At 39.6% G+C, this 20,864-nt stretch overlaps 1 protein-coding gene and 1 non-coding gene across 2 annotated transcripts; both read left to right on the top strand.

Moving 5' to 3' along the window:
* The first annotated feature begins 259 nt into the window (after positions 1–259).
* On the top strand, positions 260–19,272 carry LOC139712818 (fructose-bisphosphate aldolase-like). Its single transcript, XM_071624609.1, has 8 exons — positions 260–280; positions 10,466–10,624; positions 11,327–11,538; positions 13,447–13,668; positions 15,097–15,180; positions 15,458–15,632; positions 18,181–18,380; positions 18,768–19,272. Exons 2-8 carry the CDS (start codon positions 10,510–10,512, stop codon positions 18,858–18,860), a joined length of 1,101 nt encoding a protein of 366 aa, XP_071480710.1. The 5' UTR covers positions 260–280; positions 10,466–10,509; the 3' UTR covers positions 18,861–19,272.
* LOC139712821 (small nucleolar RNA SNORD14) lies at positions 14,485–14,584 on the top strand. The gene has a single exon (XR_011709599.1). It is a non-coding gene; the product is annotated as a small nucleolar RNA SNORD14 (small nucleolar RNA).
* Positions 19,273–20,864: the final 1,592 nt, after the last annotated feature.

A 20,864-nucleotide genomic window follows, 5' to 3' on the forward strand; every position in this document is an offset into this window, starting at 1 on the left:
ACAATGCATGGCTTCATAGTTTGCAGAGAATCCACGGTAGTGGTGGGACACACACCCTCTTTCTCTTCTTCCTGATTGGCTGATGCGTTGGGGGCTTGGCATTTGCATATGAATAACAGCTGTTCCTAGCCAAAACCTAAACCTTTTTCATCAATAACAACGTGGCACGGTTTGCACTCGGTTGGAATCCCTAAATTGCACAGTTCTGAGGTTAAAAGCGCACAGCAGTGAACGGCTTTCATTGAATCGTGGTGCTGGTTGACCAATTCCCCAGTCCTTTGTGAGTGTTGTATTGTTCTTGCTTTTGTTAAAGTATATTGATTTAACTTTTAGGTCAGTACTTAATTTGAAAATGCCTTGCATGCCTGATTTTAGAGTTAAATGAGTTGGATTTTGAATGTATGACATTAACATTGTGTCATGTACAATGTATGTACAGCAGTGGTTTGACTACAGTATGTGATGTTCACACCACAGTGTGATCAAGGTATAATTATGTGCTGTGAGTGAAAAAGAGTTTGACACAAGTAAAACTCACAGACTAACAAGTAGTCCTTTAGAAGCATAATAGAGCTATGAGCTTTATGAGAGTTGAAATGTAAGGTGGCATGGTAAATGTACTTGTATCACAACATTCAGTTCCATATTTACAAGGATGTATATTATAGCATAGACCTGATATTATTATTTTTAAATTTCTGTGAAACAAGAAGACACACTCCTTGAAAGTAGAAAATGAATGTGAACATGTGTTTTTTTTTCTTTGATAGCATATAGGGTGTACTGTATTTTTATTTGAGCTTGAATGTGACCAGGGAAGCATTTTTACTGTCAAATGTTGTACATGATGCATTTTGGCTGACTCACATTCATGCTACAGCAGTATCTTCAAAATGGTGCCCTGGTTTACAGCGAAAATCATCTTATCTCTGTCGAGTGAGATTCCATTTGTCTTGTGTCCCTCTAGAAGCCAAATGATGAATGGCAGAGTACTAGTAGCATGTGATACTTTTGTTATCATGACCCTGCTTATAGTGTGCACACCTACATTTGTACACTGTACACTATTTGCTGTATCCAAACTCAACCCACAAACTGCAAAGTATGAATATATTTCCATGCTTTGCAGAATTCAGGAGACTACAGTACATCTGAAAGCAGGCTTCCAGACTGCTATTGCTGTTAAAATGTAAATTTTATTTCATCTTCTTTAGGTTTTGTTTAATCCTTTATTCCCCCCACTGTCTGCTCATTGCAGTCAGTGCCTCAGGTCGAATGTACACAAGAAAAGAAAACAGGACAATGTGGCCAGTTTATAATTTTGTGTTTAACTTAATTGTACTCTATGCCTGCAGAAATTCATGGATGTCTTTTGAATTAATGTGTTTTAATAGAAATGCAATAAAACTGTAGGAGTGAAATACATGGAATGTTGCACATCATAATAGATGATTAAGAGCAAGTAGAAAAAGAGAATGGTATGGTAGGGCTGCACACTAGCCCATTTTTTCTACTGGTCCGACCTGACTGTCGGACCAGTAGGTAGGCCCTACCCAGTTACTTCATTTTTTACTGGTCCATTCCTGAAAAAGTTACTGGTCCCACGGTGATTTTCACTGGTCAAGGAACATCGGACCAGTGCCAGTGTACAGCGTTGGATATGGATACGTACAGTTGTAGAGCATGCAAAGCACTTGGAATGCAAGTGTTTACATGCAAGTCATTACTGTTGACAGTGCTGTTTCCCAATCTATGATATGTGTCTTTTGTATGTATTCTCCTTCACACACATCACAAAACTTGTGTGTGTGTACACACACACATATGTGTATGTGTGTGTGTGCACATACACATATACCACACACACCACATACCACACACACCACATACCACACACACCACATACACACACACACCACATACCACACACACACACACACACACACACACACACACATTAAAAGGCTAAATAAAACTTGCAAACCCACTGTCAAGTACAGTTACAGGTACCTCATGTTTTTGTTAAGTCATTGTGTATCGGCATGACAAGGCTCATTGGTGTTCAAACGGAAAAAAGACCCCCCCCCAAAAAAAAAAAAAAAAAAAGAATTACACATAGAAATGCTGATTCACTCATTGTACTTTTCAGTTCACACACTGAATGAAGTACAGCAATGAACCGTACAATAAGCCACACAGTGGTATTTCCTGGTTTGGTTTTGTGGGTCATCTAACTGAATTGCAAAACAATGTACATCTACAGGGATGTTTATCTTTTATGCAGGATGACATGCCAGTACTTGAGTGAGCTACTACAGTAGATAAAAAAAACAATTATTCATCCTGTGTGTATGTAAGTTTAATAGTGTTTATCATAATTGACATCTAAAAAGTAGTGTCTCACCCCAAATATATGTCATTTTTAGAGTGTGGATGAATTATTCATACAGTGTACTCCCATTATAGCAAACACGGTTTCATACATAACAAATCTGATCTCCCCATAACAATGGAGTAAAAAATGAGGCCCCAAGAATTCTTTGGCTGTGTGTACTTTATGTTTTGACTACTGTATAAGGTGTTATTTTTGCGTACAGATATTTTCACGAATGAGGAGATCAAGGACATTTTCGGGAGATGTTATTTTTGCCATTTTGACACCTCGGCCGTCATGAGTGCACTAATGTCTGTCAGTCAGATATTTCTGCGTGTGGTTGAATTCGCGGTCCAACAGTGATTCGTGAAAATCATGAAAATTGAACCCTTGCAAAAATAACAGCTTTATATAATGAAAGAAAACTGCTGGTCCCATAGACTTCATTATAATGGGAGTTGTCTGTATTTCTTCTTTGGACCCCCAAACTACAATGTGAGGAAGAGGGGTATGGGGAGAGGATTACAGTGCTTTATCTTTCTTGAAGACAAACTACTAACATTAAAATATTTGCATCAATATATTTTATAAGATTCTTTGGGTTTTTTTTTTGGGGGGGGGGAGAGATAATCAAGAAATTAACAATATTGGATTAGAGAAGGAAGCTTCACCACAAACTTTTTTTTTTTTATTGCTGCATGAAAAGAGCTAAAAAGGATGAAAATTGGCAGTAGTTGGTTAGCCTGCTGGCTTCCTGCTGTGAAGGATGATCATACAAAGTGCATGTACAAAGTAATCACACATAGGTACCAGGTTTATTGTGTGTTTTCTGATTCACCTCTAGCCCGACCAGACACTGTGCAAACTATATTTATACAGCGACTGGGCTGTGTATACTTAATTCACCTCAAAATTATCTACCAGCAAAGTGGTTCCCTGCCAGCCTACATTGGTTGACCAGTACTAGGGGTATGCATACTGGGAAGGGGGAGGTAAGTGTGATATGCAGTACAGTTTCAAGTAAAGGAACTTGCATGCTGATGATTTTTGCATTTTGATGCTGGTTTGGGTATGCCACTTCAGTTATGATATGTATGGGGTATGCTCATGCAATTTTAGCATATCTGGAAGACTGAATTTGACAAGGGCATTTTATGTACCTTATAGGTGACTTCCCAAAAGTTTGTGATGCTGAGGATGGGCTGATTTTGCTACAACATGCAGTACCCATAGATGCTTGCCCGAGTATATGCGGGACTCATCCTCAACGGGTTAAACAGTGGGCATACCAAATAGGGTATAGTGACAATTTTAGAAGGGATGGGCATTTTACAAAGAGACTGATTAAAACTTTGTAGAGTAATGATATTACAGGCTAGAAAGAAATTGCCATATTATACAGTAACTGGTCTGCCACTTACAGATGTACATTGTACAATGTAGTTTCTTAGTAAAAAGGGATGGTATACTGTAGTATTGGTTGAGATGAGGATTCAGCTTTTGACTTTTTGCTAGATACCTACAGACAGAATTATCATATAATTGGTTTATTTGCATGCATGATTCTAATACAATGTACATAGTAAGTCTACTTGTTGAGACTTGTTTGTATACTGGATAGTAGTCATACGACTTTCTCCTGTACATGTAGTCAAGAAAGAACTGTAACCTATCATTACTTTTAGTTCATGCATCTTTTTAAAACATTGGCATCAACATTGATAAAAGTACAAATTGTACAAGAGTAAATAAATAATTGGATAAAAATGTACAGCAAGCATACACCACATCTGTTATTACGTATAGATTGTGGCTAATTATGGCAAAGCATCTTCAAAGAATGCTCAGTAATACACAATAATACACATATTGAGGAAGGTGACAACACTGCCTATCTGCTATGTACAATGTTTTGTCTGTGCGATCTAAACCCCCATTCACCCGTCTCTAGCACACAGTGACACAAGGTTCACCAATAGTCCATCTTCAACAGTGCTTGCATGCTCATTCAAAAAAAAAAGAAAAGAAAAAAAAAAAGAGTGTTATAATTTCTGAGACAATTAACCATGTACCAGGGTCATTATCTTGCTGATACAATTGTACTGAAATGTTAAGTGATTTTATTTTCAGCCTATAGCTGTGTAAGGGTTAGTCAGCCATCCGTACTATGTGAGGTACATTTGTTTTCCCTTGGCAGACCTGCCCCTCAGTATACAAATGTACAATGTACAGTGTATGTGTTGGTTATAAGACAGTTCAGTTTAATGTCAAGTAATCAAAACCTATTTAGAGAGAGAATGTAAGAGATTAATGACCAGTCTGCTTAGATGCTGCATACAGTATGTACCCTACACAGGCATACATGACTGGCGATGCCTAAATTGCACCCTCCATGCATGTGCCTCTCCTGCGCACATACAAAGTTGTATGTGCTCATTAAGCTTGCATCCAAGCAGCGGATGGTGTCTGCGTGATGGCTGTGGTCTACGTGCAATCAGTAATGCAACCTCTTCCAGGTCAACTTCTGCAGTAGCCTCATTTCAGGAGACTTGAGACTTTTGTCACAAAAAAAGGGGGGTTGCACCATCAAATACTGATGAATATTTCATGAAAAATAATACAAAAAGAGTGGAGAATTACACAGGAAATCCTTCATGTTTTGAAAATGAAAAGCAAAGTGAATGAGTTTTGGTTATCTTGTTCATGGATGATACAGAAATTGAGCCTGGAAGGGAGCCTAACTGTAATATTGCTGTCCCAGATATCACCAGCTCTTCACGTGCATGCAAAGCACTGTTGATATTCAATGCTGCATCTTGTAGTCTCCAAAGAAGCCTTTCCTGTATAGTTTTCTTTAATATTTATTGTACAACCAAGCCTCTATGTCCCATTATGTACATGTATGTAGACCTATTTGATGGTCTCTAAACTTCTGCTGTTGGTGCACATGATGATTTTTCCCCCTTTTCCTCAGTACTGTCTCTGTACTGCTAACCTTTGGCATTCAGTGGTATGGGTGACTGTTGCACATTAGGAAGTAAAAAGATATGTTTATCTTGTAGGCAACACAGTGGTCACACAATTTGCAAGCTCATAAGCAGTATATTATGTTCAGCCCATACATTGTTCATCTTGTCTCCACAAATAATTAACTTCAGTGTCCTGCACAGTAACAAACAAACATGATGTCACATCTTGTAATACTTTGTAACTCTCTTGCAAAATGCTAAGTAGATTTTGAGTAATGCAGAAAATTTTGTCAGTGTAGTTTAGTTTTATGTGACCTCCAGAACCCTTTAATACACCCCAGGCAACTTGTGCTGAGAAAGGGGATGTTGATCTAGTGGGCTTCTAGGCATGTGCCGGTACATCCTAAGGGGTACTTCAGAGTAAAATTTGGTGGAAACAGGGTACATGTAATTTGGCTGTGGATCAACTGTAGTTCATTCTGTTCAGTGAGTGATATGATGCACGATGACACAATCTTGGCTTCATGATCCCATTACAACAAGATCTATGTACATTGCATAATGGGAAGTAGCATGTGTGCAGATGTTACTGACTAAAAGATGCAAGCTTGAATAATGAGTTACCGTACAAGAAAACTGTATCATGTATTCTTTATTTTGACTTACAAACTTTCCTGTGTGTTCGATTTATTTTTACCCACCTCAACTCGACCCTCCCCCCATTCTGACCATGGAGTGGATTATTGCTTAAATTTTTAATGGAAATTTCGGAAGCAGTCTATTCTAATGAGAAGAGTACAGCTCGGGTATCAGTCGCCGTCTTCTTGGTCTATTGCAGAATAGTGTGCCATAGAACTTGGCATCAAAAGTGGTCATGCTTTGCCAGGTCTAGCAATTCCGTTTCTATAGCTCTGCTGGCATGGGCCTTTGTGCGAAGTTTGTGGAGGTGACCCTGTAAACAAATAGCAAACATTGTTAAATTTTTACTGCCCGAGCAGCACTAAAGTCAAGAACTTTGAGCAGAAACAGCCAATAGCTGACAGAGTTCACTTAGTAAACACAGCTGCCTGTAGAACTCACAGCGGGTACAATCGTAACTTGATACGATAATTCATATTTTCAATGTGCAACGTACAGTATGTATTGTGATTAGCATTTTGTTTGGCTAACATAATCATCACATGGATTATGATGTAATCAGGCATAATGAATGACAGTATATACAGATGTAGGCCTTCACTTGTACTCTTTTACAAACACCTCATTTTTTATAGTGATTCTTTTTCCAGTCAATATTTTACATGCCAGCATCGGTGATTACGAGTCAGGCCAATCAGAAGTTAAATCATGAATTTTGACAGGTAATGCACTGATATCTTCTCCAGTGCCATAAATATTTTCTAGTGTACTCTTTGTGTTAGAATGTTATCTTTTTATTGTATAAATCTTAAGGTCACGTAACAATAAGAGCAAAGAGTCATGTGATAAGAAGTTGAGATCTTTCCTCATTCGAGATACGGATGTGGTAACTTGATCAGAATGTTTGCACCTATGACGTGAGTGGCTCACACAAGGCTAGAATTCAAAGGAAACAAAAAAAATTAAAAAAAAATCACACTACAGCAGATTTTGTCTTCTTTCTGTTTTTTCAGGCTGAATGAGCTTGGAAGATTGGTGTGGTTTTGTAGCAATTCATACAACACATTTGCTTTATTGAAAGAGGAATTAATACACATGTGCATAATAGCATCATATGTTTGTGGGCATACCATGGTATTACAGGGGAAAATACTAAGCACATGCAAATAATTGAGACCTTAGAAATCATTCCTCTGTTTAATACTTAAAGGTGAAAACATAAAATAAAGTTTCTTTAAATCTTTTGCTTGTATATTACTAATTTGTAGGACAGGGCATTTACCAGTATCCACTGATATGGAACACTCCTTTAGTATGTCTGCCCATTGCTTGCCTGTACACTGTAGGTCTAAAGATTTATAAGGATATGGTATTGTAGCAGTGAGTACATACAGTTGTAAATGGGCACACAAGGGTATCAAACTTTTTTGCCAAGTTCAAGACCAGTACCTACATATTACAGTATACAAATGTGTGTTGTGTCATTATTTCATGATTATGAACTCTTTCTGACATTTTAGCTCACCTGAGCGAAATACCCTACAAAACAAAGCAAAATTAAAGAATTATCGTAATATTCTTTACATAACCTGATTTGAACTTTCGCCTGTGACACCCAGCAAACTTTGAAGAAATGAATGGCCATGGGTTCCTGCTTATTGATGTACTCTTTAAAGGAGACACTGGTCAAAGTCACAGTTTATGAGGCATTTATTCGCGGCCAAACACTTATGAAATATTGATGGCAGCTTCAAGTCTATTAGTTCCTATAAAACTTCTGAATTGAAAACTCTTTGTACATACAATTGTTTGCAAGATCATGAACTTAAATGCCACTTTATTTTGTTACACCATTGAGAAGGTCACAAGGTAAAATTATTGTATTTACATCTAGTGAATGATACAATTGTTTTTGATGTTGTTGTTTTTTTTTTGACAAATTCAATTTGTGGCCAGAAGGACTTTACATCTCTGTGTTTGTACGAAGAGGAATGAATTGGCATTGTACATGGTAGATATTAACCAAAAACTGAAAAAAGAAATTTGAAATGTAAACTTACCCTGAAGTTTTTTATTTAGATGCAGTTTGTTATATGTATTTAAAACATGATACTCTTTTTTTTTTTTTTTTTGGGGGGGGGGGGGAGGGCAGGGACTGCATAAGAGAGCAATTTATTAAAAAGACTAGTATCCTACTGTTGCTTAAGTTTGGCTGGAGCAGCATCTTTTGCGTTTGAACAGCCCTACAGTATGTTTGAGTGGCAGTCATTTTGTGCCTTGTCTCTGGTCTGTCTGTTACTGTTGGAATGACTGTGATCTTTCTGCCAGGCATGCTTTGCCTTGCTGTTCAGGTCATCAGCTCATCACATACAACATGTACAAGACATGAATGTCATCCAGTACCGTTGTGTGCTCTCCAAAAAGCGCTGGAGCAATGAAGGGATTGTACAGTAGTCGACAGAATTTGAAGATGGTCATAGCCTCCTGTTCGTGTTTAAAGGGATCGTATAGTTTTGGTTGAGACCTAATTTCAGGTTACTAACATTTTTTGGTGAGATAATGAGAAACCTCTTATGAAATATGAAAGAGCATGTAATTCTATGAGGAATTCAACATTTATTTGATGAAGATTGGTTTTGAAATGGCTGAGATATCCAAAAAAAGAGCGATTCTAATAAAATGTGGGACCCGCATTTTATGACGATCGCTTTGTGTTACTTTGTTTTTGGATGTTTCAGTCATTCCAAAACCGATTTTCATTAAATCAACTTTGAATTCCTCTTAGAATGGCGTGCTCTGTACCATTTCATAATTGTTTTCTTGGTATCTCGCAAAAAGTTAAAAGCCCAATTTTCTCCATCAATACTGTACCATCCCTTTAAACCTCACACTTGGGCCATGTCTACTACAATGTATCTTCCATTCGATCTCAGCCAGAGTATACCGTATTTACCCATAGACACCTGAAATCATGTGGATATATTACTATAAAAGAAAGTCGATGATTTCAGTATCTTATAGAAATGGACAAAGTACTCGGTTGATTTCCTACTCATTTTGCTTGAATATTTTCAATGCTGCCAGATGTGAATGGGTGAGAAAATAATTTATGTGATTGAAGTGTTGGTAACCCTTGACTAGGCAATTTGTTGATGAAGAGGCTCTTCAACACTCACACTTAGGAAAGAAATGAAATATGGATATAAAACAGAAGGGTCTAGAAGAGAGCCTACATGTGTCCACAGGCTGTTGTTTGACTTGTAGATTTGACACATTTGGTATGCTAGCCTGATGCACCCAGGCACCCCTGCTGTCTGTTTTGCCAAGGTGCCCCAGATTGAGGACATCATTGAACTTTACAGTTAGCATAGGTTGTACAGTGTACAGCGTATATAGCGTTGAGCTGTCAAGTTCTCTTGTAGTCTAAGATTCAGACCTTGAATCATATCTAAATAGGGAATGCTGGTGACATTGAATATCAAGTTGAAATGAGTGATCAGAACTTGTAAAAATATATTACTATACAAATGATGCACTGGATAGAGTCAATACTCTCGAGTGCGCCACACCTTCACTAATGCCACGAAATAATCCTGTGCATCATTTGTTTTGTAAAATGGGTCGAAAACTAACAGCATTTTTCACGTACCTTTGTGGGTCACTACCAGTCAGCTACATGTAGCACTCGCTAGAGAGTCAAGATGTCCGAAGATGTTCGTCCCAAACATTTACGCACATCGCACTTGGAAATCCCGCACATATAAGTATTATACGTTAAGAGTATAAGTACGCCACATGTTATGCACAAGAAAGGCCGGCCGGCAGCGCAGCCCGAACTAGAAGTTGTTTACAGGATTGACAGTGCGTATAGTAGCGCGCGACGCACTTGTAACAACTGATTGAGTGCGCACTGCTAGTGTAAACATTGTGACGTCAGGCCGTGCATGTTAGTAAGAAATTAATGCACGCACACGTGACTCATTTCAGCGCTTCCAATTGGCTACATTCTTGAACCCATTTTATAAATTATGATAGTACAGATTAATGTACTTTTTTATAGACCTCAGAGACTTTAAAGGGAGGATGTACATGGTAAACCCGATTGGAAATTTAATGTTGTAGTGACGTCTTTGTTTTTTAGATCGTCGATTGAGTTGATGATAGCTGTCTCTTTGAATAATATCCAGAAGATTGAAGAAGTAGATATTGACGGTAGAATATTCATGTCCTTTTTGGTAACCTTTATAATTGTGCCTCTCCAGACACTATTGACTCTTGTGAATGTCAAATTTATTGATTATGTTTTAACATTTTGAAGTAAAGATAATGATGACCCTATAGTGACAATATCCAGTAGGATATCATCTGTAAATGATACTGATAATAATGTATAGCATTTGTGAAAGTATGATGTGTATTTTTTGAAGACTTCCCTTCACGTTTCTTGCTCATTTTCCCTGTCCCATCTGACTCTCTGCTACAGCTTTCATCTTTGTGTACACGTGACCCCCACTGAATCTCATCACCATGCCAGTCGGAATGTGCGGCACCCTCAGTGAGGAGAGGCGCAAGGAGCTGAAGGCGACTGCCGATGCCATCGTCAGGCCGGGCCACGGCATCCTGGCCGCTGATGAGAGCACAGGTGAAAAAAAAAATCAAAGATATTCATCCCGTATTTTGGGCATTTTCTTAACAAATCAAAGCATTTTGACTGCTGGATTAACTGCTGGATTGTGTCATCCTTTACTTTGGTCGATTTGAAATGCATTCAGTAACACTTCAATGTGAAGTACATGAATGAAACACAAAGTGTGAAAACTTTATGTGGAAGTTAAAAAATTAACCTCAATATCGAATTGTAAAGCTGAAGAAAAGAACCATTACTGCAAGTAATGTGTAACAACATTATGTGCAACTCTTACACATGACCTTCAATAACCTCTGACCCTTGCATGTGACCGTGAACAGCGATGTATGGAGATGCTGTGAGCACATATTTAACTGATGTTTGGTCATGATGGAAATGACAGTTGGAAAGCTGTTTTGTGCAAGAAGGTTGTGCAAGTACAATGTAGGTATGATATGACATGACTGACTGATAAATGAATGCAGATTGATGGCATTCGCACCCATTGGTCCCTCTTCAACCTTCAGGGGGCATAACAAATTGTTTTCAATGAAAAATCCATCACGTCCATCGTCTTGCTCTGTGAAAGTGGAGATGGGACAAGGACCGAAATGCATTCATCATTTTACAGTTGCTGGCAGATTTCCCTGCAATATTATAAGATATGAAAGATGACGTAGTATAGCTGTGTTTTGTGTTTTTTTATGCCCCTTTCAGGCACGATGGGCAAGCGTCTGGCCAACATCGGGCTGGAGAACACAGACGATAACCGCCGTCACTACCGCCAGCTCCTCTTCACCGCCGACAAGGAGGTTGGCAACTACATCAGTGGAGTCATCCTCTTTGATGAGACTTTCTGGCAGAAGGCTGATGATGGGACACCCTTCACCAAACTCATCCAGGACTGTGGTATCATCCCAGGAATCAAGGTGCGACTGAAGCCCTCCTTCATAGCTTAAAGGGATCGTATAGTTTTGGTTCTCGCAAAAAGTTACAAGCCCAATTCTCATCTCCACCAATACTGTACCATCCCTTTAGTTAACCCTCCTTTCCAGCACTGTCTTTAAGCTTGTGTCACACTGTCAGCAGCCCTTCCTCACTACCTGAGACTCTATGTCATAGAGCTCTTCCGTTCTTTGCTGTAGCCTACCCACTCTGTAGAAAGTTTCTTCTCATTAACAGCCATCGCTCACTGCATGTAGCTCCCCCACTCTGCCTGAAGTGCTCCTTATTTTCTTCTCAAACCCTTCCTTTAGTGCATGTACTTAGTCTTCCTCACCACTCACAGGCTTTCCTTGTTGCCCGTTCCCAACCCTCACTACCCAAATTCAATCTTGCTGACTAAAGGTATCCCTTAGTGCATGCAGCTATCCCACACTGCCTTGTAGCCCTCTAGTCTTGCCTGAAGTTTTCCCTCAAATGACCAAAAATAATTTCTTCTTCAAAGACAAACAAACAAACAGACATTGTAGCATTTTAATTGTGTCCTTTTTTAACCTGAAACCAGGACTGTGAGAAGACCTTTGAAGCCATTCTAACCTAGTGCTCTCTTTTGCCACGAAATCCATCAGAGTGCGAACAGGGCATTTGCTGATAGCTGTCCGATATGTTTTGAAGCGAATCCACTGTGACATGAATTCTGCCTGTTTTTCACATCACTTGTAAAACTTTGCGATAGGACACCTGTGGTGGAGAGGAAATGGCAATTTCCTATCCAGTCAGTCAGCAGGTATTTGTAAGCACCACAGCTTCAGATTGGCTTCTCCAGGGTTAACTCTGGGCAAGTGAAAATAAACCCTATCATCAACCTTGAACACTGACAGTGATTGCTACATCTTATTTGAGGTTTGATATTAAAGTGTATAATGATGGCTAAGAGATATTTTGTAAGGGGGAGGTGATCTGTAAATCTTTCACTGTGATCAGTCAATGCAAATGAGAAATTCTGTTGTTCAAGGGCATGCTACAGTTTTGCTTCTTTTTTTTTTTCTTGGGAGCAATTAGTACTAAAACCACAATGATGTAGTCAATACAGGTTACCCTTGTTTTAAAAAGTGTGCTTGATGTAAAATGAGGTTTCATATTTAAACTATCTTCCTGCCCTCCCACATTCAAAACACACAAATATGTACACACACACTTACACCCTCACACATACGAATACAAATAAAAGTTAGAGCTGCCATTGATTTGACGATCCCATATGAGGGGTTAAATTATATTCTATTGGGAAAAAAAAGGGTCTCAATACATTTTACTGTTTATTTCTGCTTTTAATCAAAGAATACAGCTTGTGGAACAATATTTCTGTGATTCAAAACTCAACCAAGGGTGAATGCACATGTATCTTATATCATTTAGAGCCCAGTCATGTTCTTTTGGGGGATTTTCTTCTGTTTCCTACATAGGATTTTTTTTCTTCTGTTTGCTTTAGAATAATTATAATGATAATAATTGCATTTATATGGCGCTTCATACTGGTGTGTCTAAGCCCACTTGTGCTATTCATACAAAAAGACTAGACAACACAATAACATTAACATAACCAGCATATTAACAGTAACAAAAGAAGAAGAAAACAAAGAAAAAATATGTATGATACAATGATACAATGATTAATAACTGACTGTGTGCACCTCTAGGAAAAAATGGATATACTTATGTTTTTCTGTTGTGCGTAAGTAAATTGATAGAATTTTGTAAACATCATTTTGGTCTATCCCATTAGTTATCTGGTTATATGGTTAATAAATGAACAAACACTACATCAGAAATTAGTCTGAAACCATGCAGTATATTCTCAAAATATTTGCCATTGTTATTACCTTCTATGACAGGTGGATAAGGGCGTGGTCCCTCTCCCTGGAGCCACCAACATCAACGAGGTCACCACCCAGGGTCTGGATGACCTCAACAGCCGGTGCGCCAAGTACTACGAGGGCGGAGCCCGCTTTGCCAAGTGGAGGTGTGTGCTGAAGATCACCGAGAGCACCCCGTCTCCACTGGCCGTCTTGGAGAATGCCAACGTCTTGGCTCGCTATGCTGTCTGCTGCCAGCAGGTACTTCACTCTCTTCTCTCAGATGGAGCGTTTATTCACTGAAATGCCTCTACATCATTTTCATTTGTTACTCTCTCCTTTCTTTGCTCTGCCTATCATTTGTCTGTCTCTCCCTGCCTTACCCTTTTTCTATCCTTTTCTCCTTATATCATTTTTCTCTTGTTATTTCTGCCAGTACTCCTTCTTTCCTGTCTGTGTGTCTGTTACTTTTCTCTGAATCTTTCATTTTGTTCTGCCTTCAGTATTCTCTCAAACAATTTCATTATCACATGAGGATCAGTGGAGAATGCTCAGAAATTTTTGTATGAAATATTTAAGTCATAAGTTTGCATACAGAGAGCAATCCATGGAAAAGGTATGTTATACACGATGTGTAGATATGGTGCTAGGTGTGAATAAGGACAGTTGTTGATGGCAGAGTACATTTGAAATGGAGTGACTGTCAAACCCAAACAAATGCACAATTGGGTACCATGTAAAGCAGGGGAAATGGCAGTGATATTGCCTTCAGAATAACTGAGGCTGACATTGATTAAATTCTCTTGGTAAAATATGACCATGTTATCATTATTATATTACAATCCTCTTTAGATAACATTCCTGTGACTTTATAGAACTTTCAAGAACTTGTGTGTAGTAGAAGTCATCATATTTGAAGTGATTTGAATTGATTTGTATCATGTGAACACTACCAAAACAGTGAACATTTACCAGCAAGCAACCGCAAGACCGACAGCTTTAGGGCTCCTCTGGGGGAGGGGACCTATTATGGTATGCTTAGAACAAGGCAACAACCAAGTGTCTCTCTAGACTTGTCAGCCATGATGACTTTTATTCCAATCATTCGCAGTTTCCACCATAAGGACTTCACTGTCCTAATGATGGCTTGAAGTTCCTTCCTTGGATATCTGAGCTGACAGGGTGTCAAATCTTTGCAGGAAATGTGGCATTGATGATGTCGGTCTTCAAATCCATTGTCCCACCTCCCCCCCCCCCCCCCCCCCCTTTTACTGTTGTTGAGTATGGAGACCCAGATCATCTTCATGTGTAAATTCAATTGTCTTCAAAAAAGTATACAAATCATTCACCCTCGATCCACAGTCGTCTAACATATTTTGTTTGGGGAAAGCAGAACAGTTGTAGGTGGGAATATTGGAACAATCAAATTAAGTTGAAGATAAAAGAGGTAAACAGGAGTTGATGACTAAGTGACTAGTGTCAAAAGAACAACTTTTACATCAAAAATCTTGATTTGATCAGCATTGGTTACCTGCAATTATGATAGGCCAGAGTAAATGTTGGTTATTATGTGTGCTGGACACACCTAATGATTTTGTTTCGATAAACAAACATTCCAAACAGAGATGCAGCTAATCCTGAAGTCAGATATCTACAGTGTGTTTGTTTGTTGTTTCATTTTGCCTCCAGAATGGTCTGGTGCCCATCGTAGAGCCCGAGGTACTCCCTGACGGAACCCATGACCTGGAGAGGGCCATGTATGTGACTGAGATGGTGAGTGTGCCCTCGCTTTTCTACTGCAGTGAAGCCTTGATGGCCATGCATCATTTCTAATACTCAGGACACTAGATGTCAAGCCTTGTCATCCTCTCATGATATTTTTTCTGCACGAATTCAGTTTTAGCTGCGAGGAATGTTAGGTATATGTAGCCCATTTTTGCCTTGTTTTGCCACAATATCAACTTCAATCAATGATGTAAAGATTTTGGTGTTTTTGTTGTATGTGGCCAACGAATCAACATTGAATGTATACACTCCTGACCCACACTAGGTCCTTGCGGCTACCTACAAGGCCCTCAATGACCACCATGTCTACCTTGAGGGCACCCTCCTGAAGCCCAACATGGTCACAGCTGGACAGTCCTGCACCAAGAAGTACACACCGGAGCAGATCGCCGAGGCAACGGTCACCGCCCTGAACAGGACAGTGCCAGCCGCAGTGCCAGGTACGTGGGTATAGCAGTGGGTAGGTCTGAACACAGCCACTGTGCCCTATACCCCCAGTGCAAGCAAAAGGTGCCCCAAAACTTAATTAAAAGTCAGTCTAAGTCAGCCAAGCATTACTTTGAAGAAGTAGGTAGAAATAGTGCTAGGTGGGTATTGGGGAGTGTATATACAGTTGTTGCCAGCAGGCTTCTATTGAAATGCACTAGCTGTTCAGACAGTTGAAAATATTTTGCTTGTTGGTGGGGGTAGTGATTATGCGAGGCTGGTGAGATGAATGTTAGTAAGTGTGGTTATTGTAGTAACTGCTGAAAGACCTGCAGCGGATTGGTTTGTGCTATGATGGCAGCTGCCACTATTAAACAGTTGTATGTTCAATCATCATAAAACCTCTTCATGAAAATGGACCCTGAGTGTATACGCTGTTATTTTCGTGAATGAGGAGGTCGTAGACATTTTCGCGGGATGTTATTTTCGCGAATTGACGCCGAAGTTAACGTAAATGATTTGTTACTCTAGCCCATGGAGACATTTTCGCTTGTTGTTGAATTTGCAATCCAACTGTGATTCACAAAATTTGCAAAAATCAAACCCTCGTGAAAATAAAAGTTTGTACAGGATCTTTAAACTTGATCAACATATCAAGTTCCAGGGATTGACTCATGATACAGTAATGACGTGCCTACTATTGTGTTCATGATTGGGGGGGGGGGGGGGGGGGGAGGGAATAATGTTGTGGTGCAGTTGATATTGACTGTCAACATGTTTGCCTTGATACACTGTGATGACATCAATGTTTGATGACAGAGTCCACAGACTGTCTGTGGTTATCACAACACTGAATGTGAAAGACAGGTGAAAGTCAGATATCACCCTGTGTACTCTTCGTGGTAGTATGCATTTGTCAGCAACCTGGACAAGATTTCATATATATTTAATTCTACAGTAGCAGCATGCTAATATGATGCAAATATAATGTATAGTATTGTCTTGAAGATGGGAACTCGCTTCACTTTCTCTTTTTGCCAGAAGGCAATGATAACTACAGTTTGTATACAATGTATCTCATTCCATCACCTTGGTTTGCAGTCATGAATTTAACCACATGCTAGATGGTCTATCAAGTCCCAGTTTGTAAAATACCATGGTTGCAAAATATATGGCACTCAACAATAGAGAAACTTTGCAACTGATTGACAAATACCCCTACATTGACGTTAATGTTTCATGAATTTGAATACAGAAACTTCCCTGATTTTGGAGTCAGTGCAGTAATATATCGTATGGTAAGAATACTACACGCAAGTGTCTCCCTGAGTGCTCTTTGGAACCTGCCCAATTACCTGCCAAGTCTCCATGATTCTTGAGGAGGTTACCTGAAAACTTAGGGTGCGTTCGAGCGCTCTAAAGCGAACCAAAGTGAACCAAAGCGAACTAAACCAACGCATACCATACTGAACTGTGCCAGATTTGGAGTGTTTGAGTGCTCTGTTGAGAAAGCATACCTCGTGAGTTGTTTTTAGAGGGGGTCACACATTTTGTAGCAAAAGGGTGATTCACCTGGCGCACTGAAACTAGAGTACTTACTATACTGATGTCCCGAACAAAGAGAACAAACTCTTTGCATTATGACGCATGTGCGTGTTCCGTGCATTCTTTACATGCAAACTTTGGGTATGCTGTTGGTATCATTTTGGAGCACATTGGGAAGTGGTCCGCTTTTGGCTCAGTTCAGTTCGGTACGGTATACAAATGACGCACAGGTCTGAGTGAGTCAGTCGGAATTGTGCGCATAGTTACCGCATGCACACTATATTCTGACTGACGCACGAAAAGACATGTGTGTCATCTGTTTTATAGAGTGGGTAATTTTCTTGCCAAAAACCCATTTTTCTATTGTGTTACCCGGGGACAAATTTACTGGATGCATTTCCTTTTGGCTTGCCATAGACGAGAGCCCGAAAACCATGCATCAGTTTTTACTGGACGCATGGTTTTTCTTCAGAACCATGCATCCAGTAAAAACTGATGCAGGATTGTTTTAGCCAATAGGCGTCTCGTACTGAGTGCGCGAACGCTTGCTTAGTGCGTGAACCTTTGTTACAAGTGCGCGTACTCTTGCTACAAGTGCGCGATAACATGTTTATCACTGTCACTCAGCGTGCGGCCAGTACAAAATTAACACATAGCTCTCAACCAATGAGATCGCAGGATTCTCACTACCCATTCTATAACACACTTTAGGGGCGTTTGAGCGCTCCTCTTGCGCGGGTACGGTACGGTTCATGTTGCTTTAGGAGAGCACTCAAACACACCCATAGTTATCTCTTAACAACCTGGCAAGAGAGAGTAGAAATCATCCTAATAATGGAATTATTTTGCCCACTGAGATACATGTGACGTGAAGGTATCTCCCTGATTGCTCGTTGGAATTTCTCTGATTTTGATATGGGATTGTTGGCAGACCTGATATTGATGTGTAAGTACTGCCCAGTCCTTCAAAGATCCAAGACCTACATTTGTAACTCCTTCCATCTCCCTCACCTCCAGGCATCACCTTCCTGTCTGGTGGACAGTCTGAGGAGGATGCCTCCATCAACCTCAATGCCATCAACAAGTACCAAGGGAAAAAGCCGTGGTCTCTCACCTTCTCCTATGGCCGCGCCTTGCAGGCCAGTGTCCTCAAGGCGTGGGGAGGCAAGCCGGAGAACGTTAAGGCAGGCCAGAACGCCCTCCTTGTCCGGGCAAGGGTGAGTTTTCTTTCCCTTTTTATGTTTTGTTTGTCCATTTTCCAAGTGATCGTAAACTGTTTCAAGCATTATTATTTGGTTTTGAGATATCAAGCTGCTGATTTCATTCCATATGTCATCTGTTGTTGTTTTGTGTTATTTCTTTGTAAGGCATTCATCACATTACAAAGTTTTCAACTCTCTAGAATGTAGAATTTCTGATTTGTATATCAGTATGAGAGCTTTTCCCGTCATCTTTTCATCTTGAAGATTAAGATTACAGATATGGTGTAATGCTGAATGATTTCAGAGTGAGAATTATCATACAGGTAAAATTATCACTGTAAGTCCAACCTTAAAAAAAGGATTCTCAGTGAGCACACCACACCTCATTTCTTGCTTTCACAGGCCAACGGACTCGCCTCGGTGGGCAAGTACACCGGAGAGAGTCAGGCGGGGGCTGCCCAGGATTCCCTCTTTGTAGCTGACCACGCCTACTAGACACACCCTGAGGCAATATCCAGCAATGTCAGCATGGCCACACCCGATATCAGCATCATACCATAGCAAGGCTCAACGGTAGCTAGTCTACAGCACAAAGACCCTACTTGGTCGTTTAATCATGCAAGGATTCAGCGCAAAGCTGCAATCGAGGCCAAAAGCAAACCATGTGAGGAAACGGAATAGAACTTTAGAAAAAAAAAACACCTAACAAGACAATGAAACAATGCTACTGAAGAATTCTCTTTCCAGTATTATAACATTTCTCTTGACAAAGGCAATTTGTGAAATTACCTTGATTTCTCTTTTATCATCTGTTTAGTATCTTTTTGCAACAGTCTTCCGTTTTCTGCATTGCAGTGGCTTTCAAACTTTCCACAAACTGAATTTTAAAATGATTCAGAGCTCCTGGACTAAGCACTGTCTGTGTAAATCAATATAAACAAATCAATCAAGGGCTTTGTGTGTAGACTACCTTCCAATCTTTAACCTTCATTATATGACATGCATGATGGAACTTGTGAATAATTTGTATCGACAATCTTTTTTTGTCAATGTGGAGTAAGCAGTACATATCTATGCTTTTAGCCCATGCTTCCATATACTCCTACACATCTATGTTTCATGTGATCTAATTGGTCCCCATGAGAGGAATAGCTTTCAGCAATGTTTCACGTGAATACGTATTCAACCTCACTAGAAATGGCAGTTGCATAGACGTGTGATATATTCATATATTGCCAAATCGATGGTGTAGAGTTGCCCAGCTGCAACTTGACGGTTCTCCTTTCTTGATGGTTTCCCGACATCCGGTTCGGTCGTAATCATTACAGTGTGCCGTGTCATTGTCGTTTTTAAGATCCAGGCTGTGCCGTAGCTTGATCAACAAAGACCCTTTCAAACTCACGTGAACACCTGTCGTAATGAAGCGTGAAACTTGGCATACAACTTGTATTTACAAAGTTTGCAAGTAAAGACATTTCAGTATTTTGTGACAAGTGTAGATGTGCGCGTAGAAGTGAGGACTTTCATCTTACAATTGCCAAATAAGAGTGGTTGCAAACCTCGGACTAAGTTGATTCGTCACATTTTCCATCATGATCTTTATCAGACTACAGACTTGCTTCCGTGATTGTTGGCAGTCTGTTGAGAATTTATTTTCATTCACATTCTGCGACAGTACATCCAGATGTTGACACTTTTTATTTTGATGATTTTATTGGTGTGTGTTTCTTGCAAATGTAGAGAGAGCTATATGGAGTTACTAGTTTTCTACAGTGTTGAAAAAAAAATGAATGAAACAAAATGTGAAATAAAGAGGAATTTGAATCTGTTGTGTATCATTTAGATATAATTATATAGTCACATGGATAACATGGGTTCATTAATGTTAACTACTTATGGATGATACTCTTACAAGCTTATTCCAGTACTGAATGCTCATGTGGACTTGTATATTCTTTATTGATCCCACACCCCTGCTGTGTGAGGCTTTAGGGAACATGATTTATTTCAAATTTTTCTCCTGTACCTAGATATAATCATGTTTATCTTCTCCTTTTCAGTAAAATCTAATCAAGAAAGGTATTTATTGATTGGTATACATCATTCAGCACCCGTTGTACCCTGAAGTGGCACATAGCCGTAGCAGTATAAACTTTCACTGAATGATGAGTAGGATTGTTTTTTTGACAATTTTTGTGGTCGTCTTGTTGATCAGTTCATCCATGTACTGTTATGTTCATTTTAATGCACAACTCATCTTGACCTGGCATTAATGCTAGGCGTGCATATTCATATTACTGGATTGCAGCGATATCCACAACCAAATGTAGTGTGCATCACTGCCTGTATGAGACATGGTTGACAAAGTGACTGGAAGACTGATATTAAAGTGAGGCCTGTTCTTGAGGTGGACCATAAATGCGTCCATGCCCCCACAGCAATGTAAGTACCTGGGACTGTATGTCACCCCTCTCCCTGTTTGAAAAAAAGGGAAACAAT

Source organism: Diadema antillarum, unplaced genomic scaffold (genome assembly GCF_040938485.1).
Source record: "Diadema antillarum isolate AM-2024a unplaced genomic scaffold, OU_Dant_1.0 seq00001860_RagTag, whole genome shotgun sequence".
In the NCBI taxonomy this organism is placed as follows: Eukaryota; Metazoa; Echinodermata; class Echinoidea; order Diadematoida; family Diadematidae; genus Diadema; species Diadema antillarum.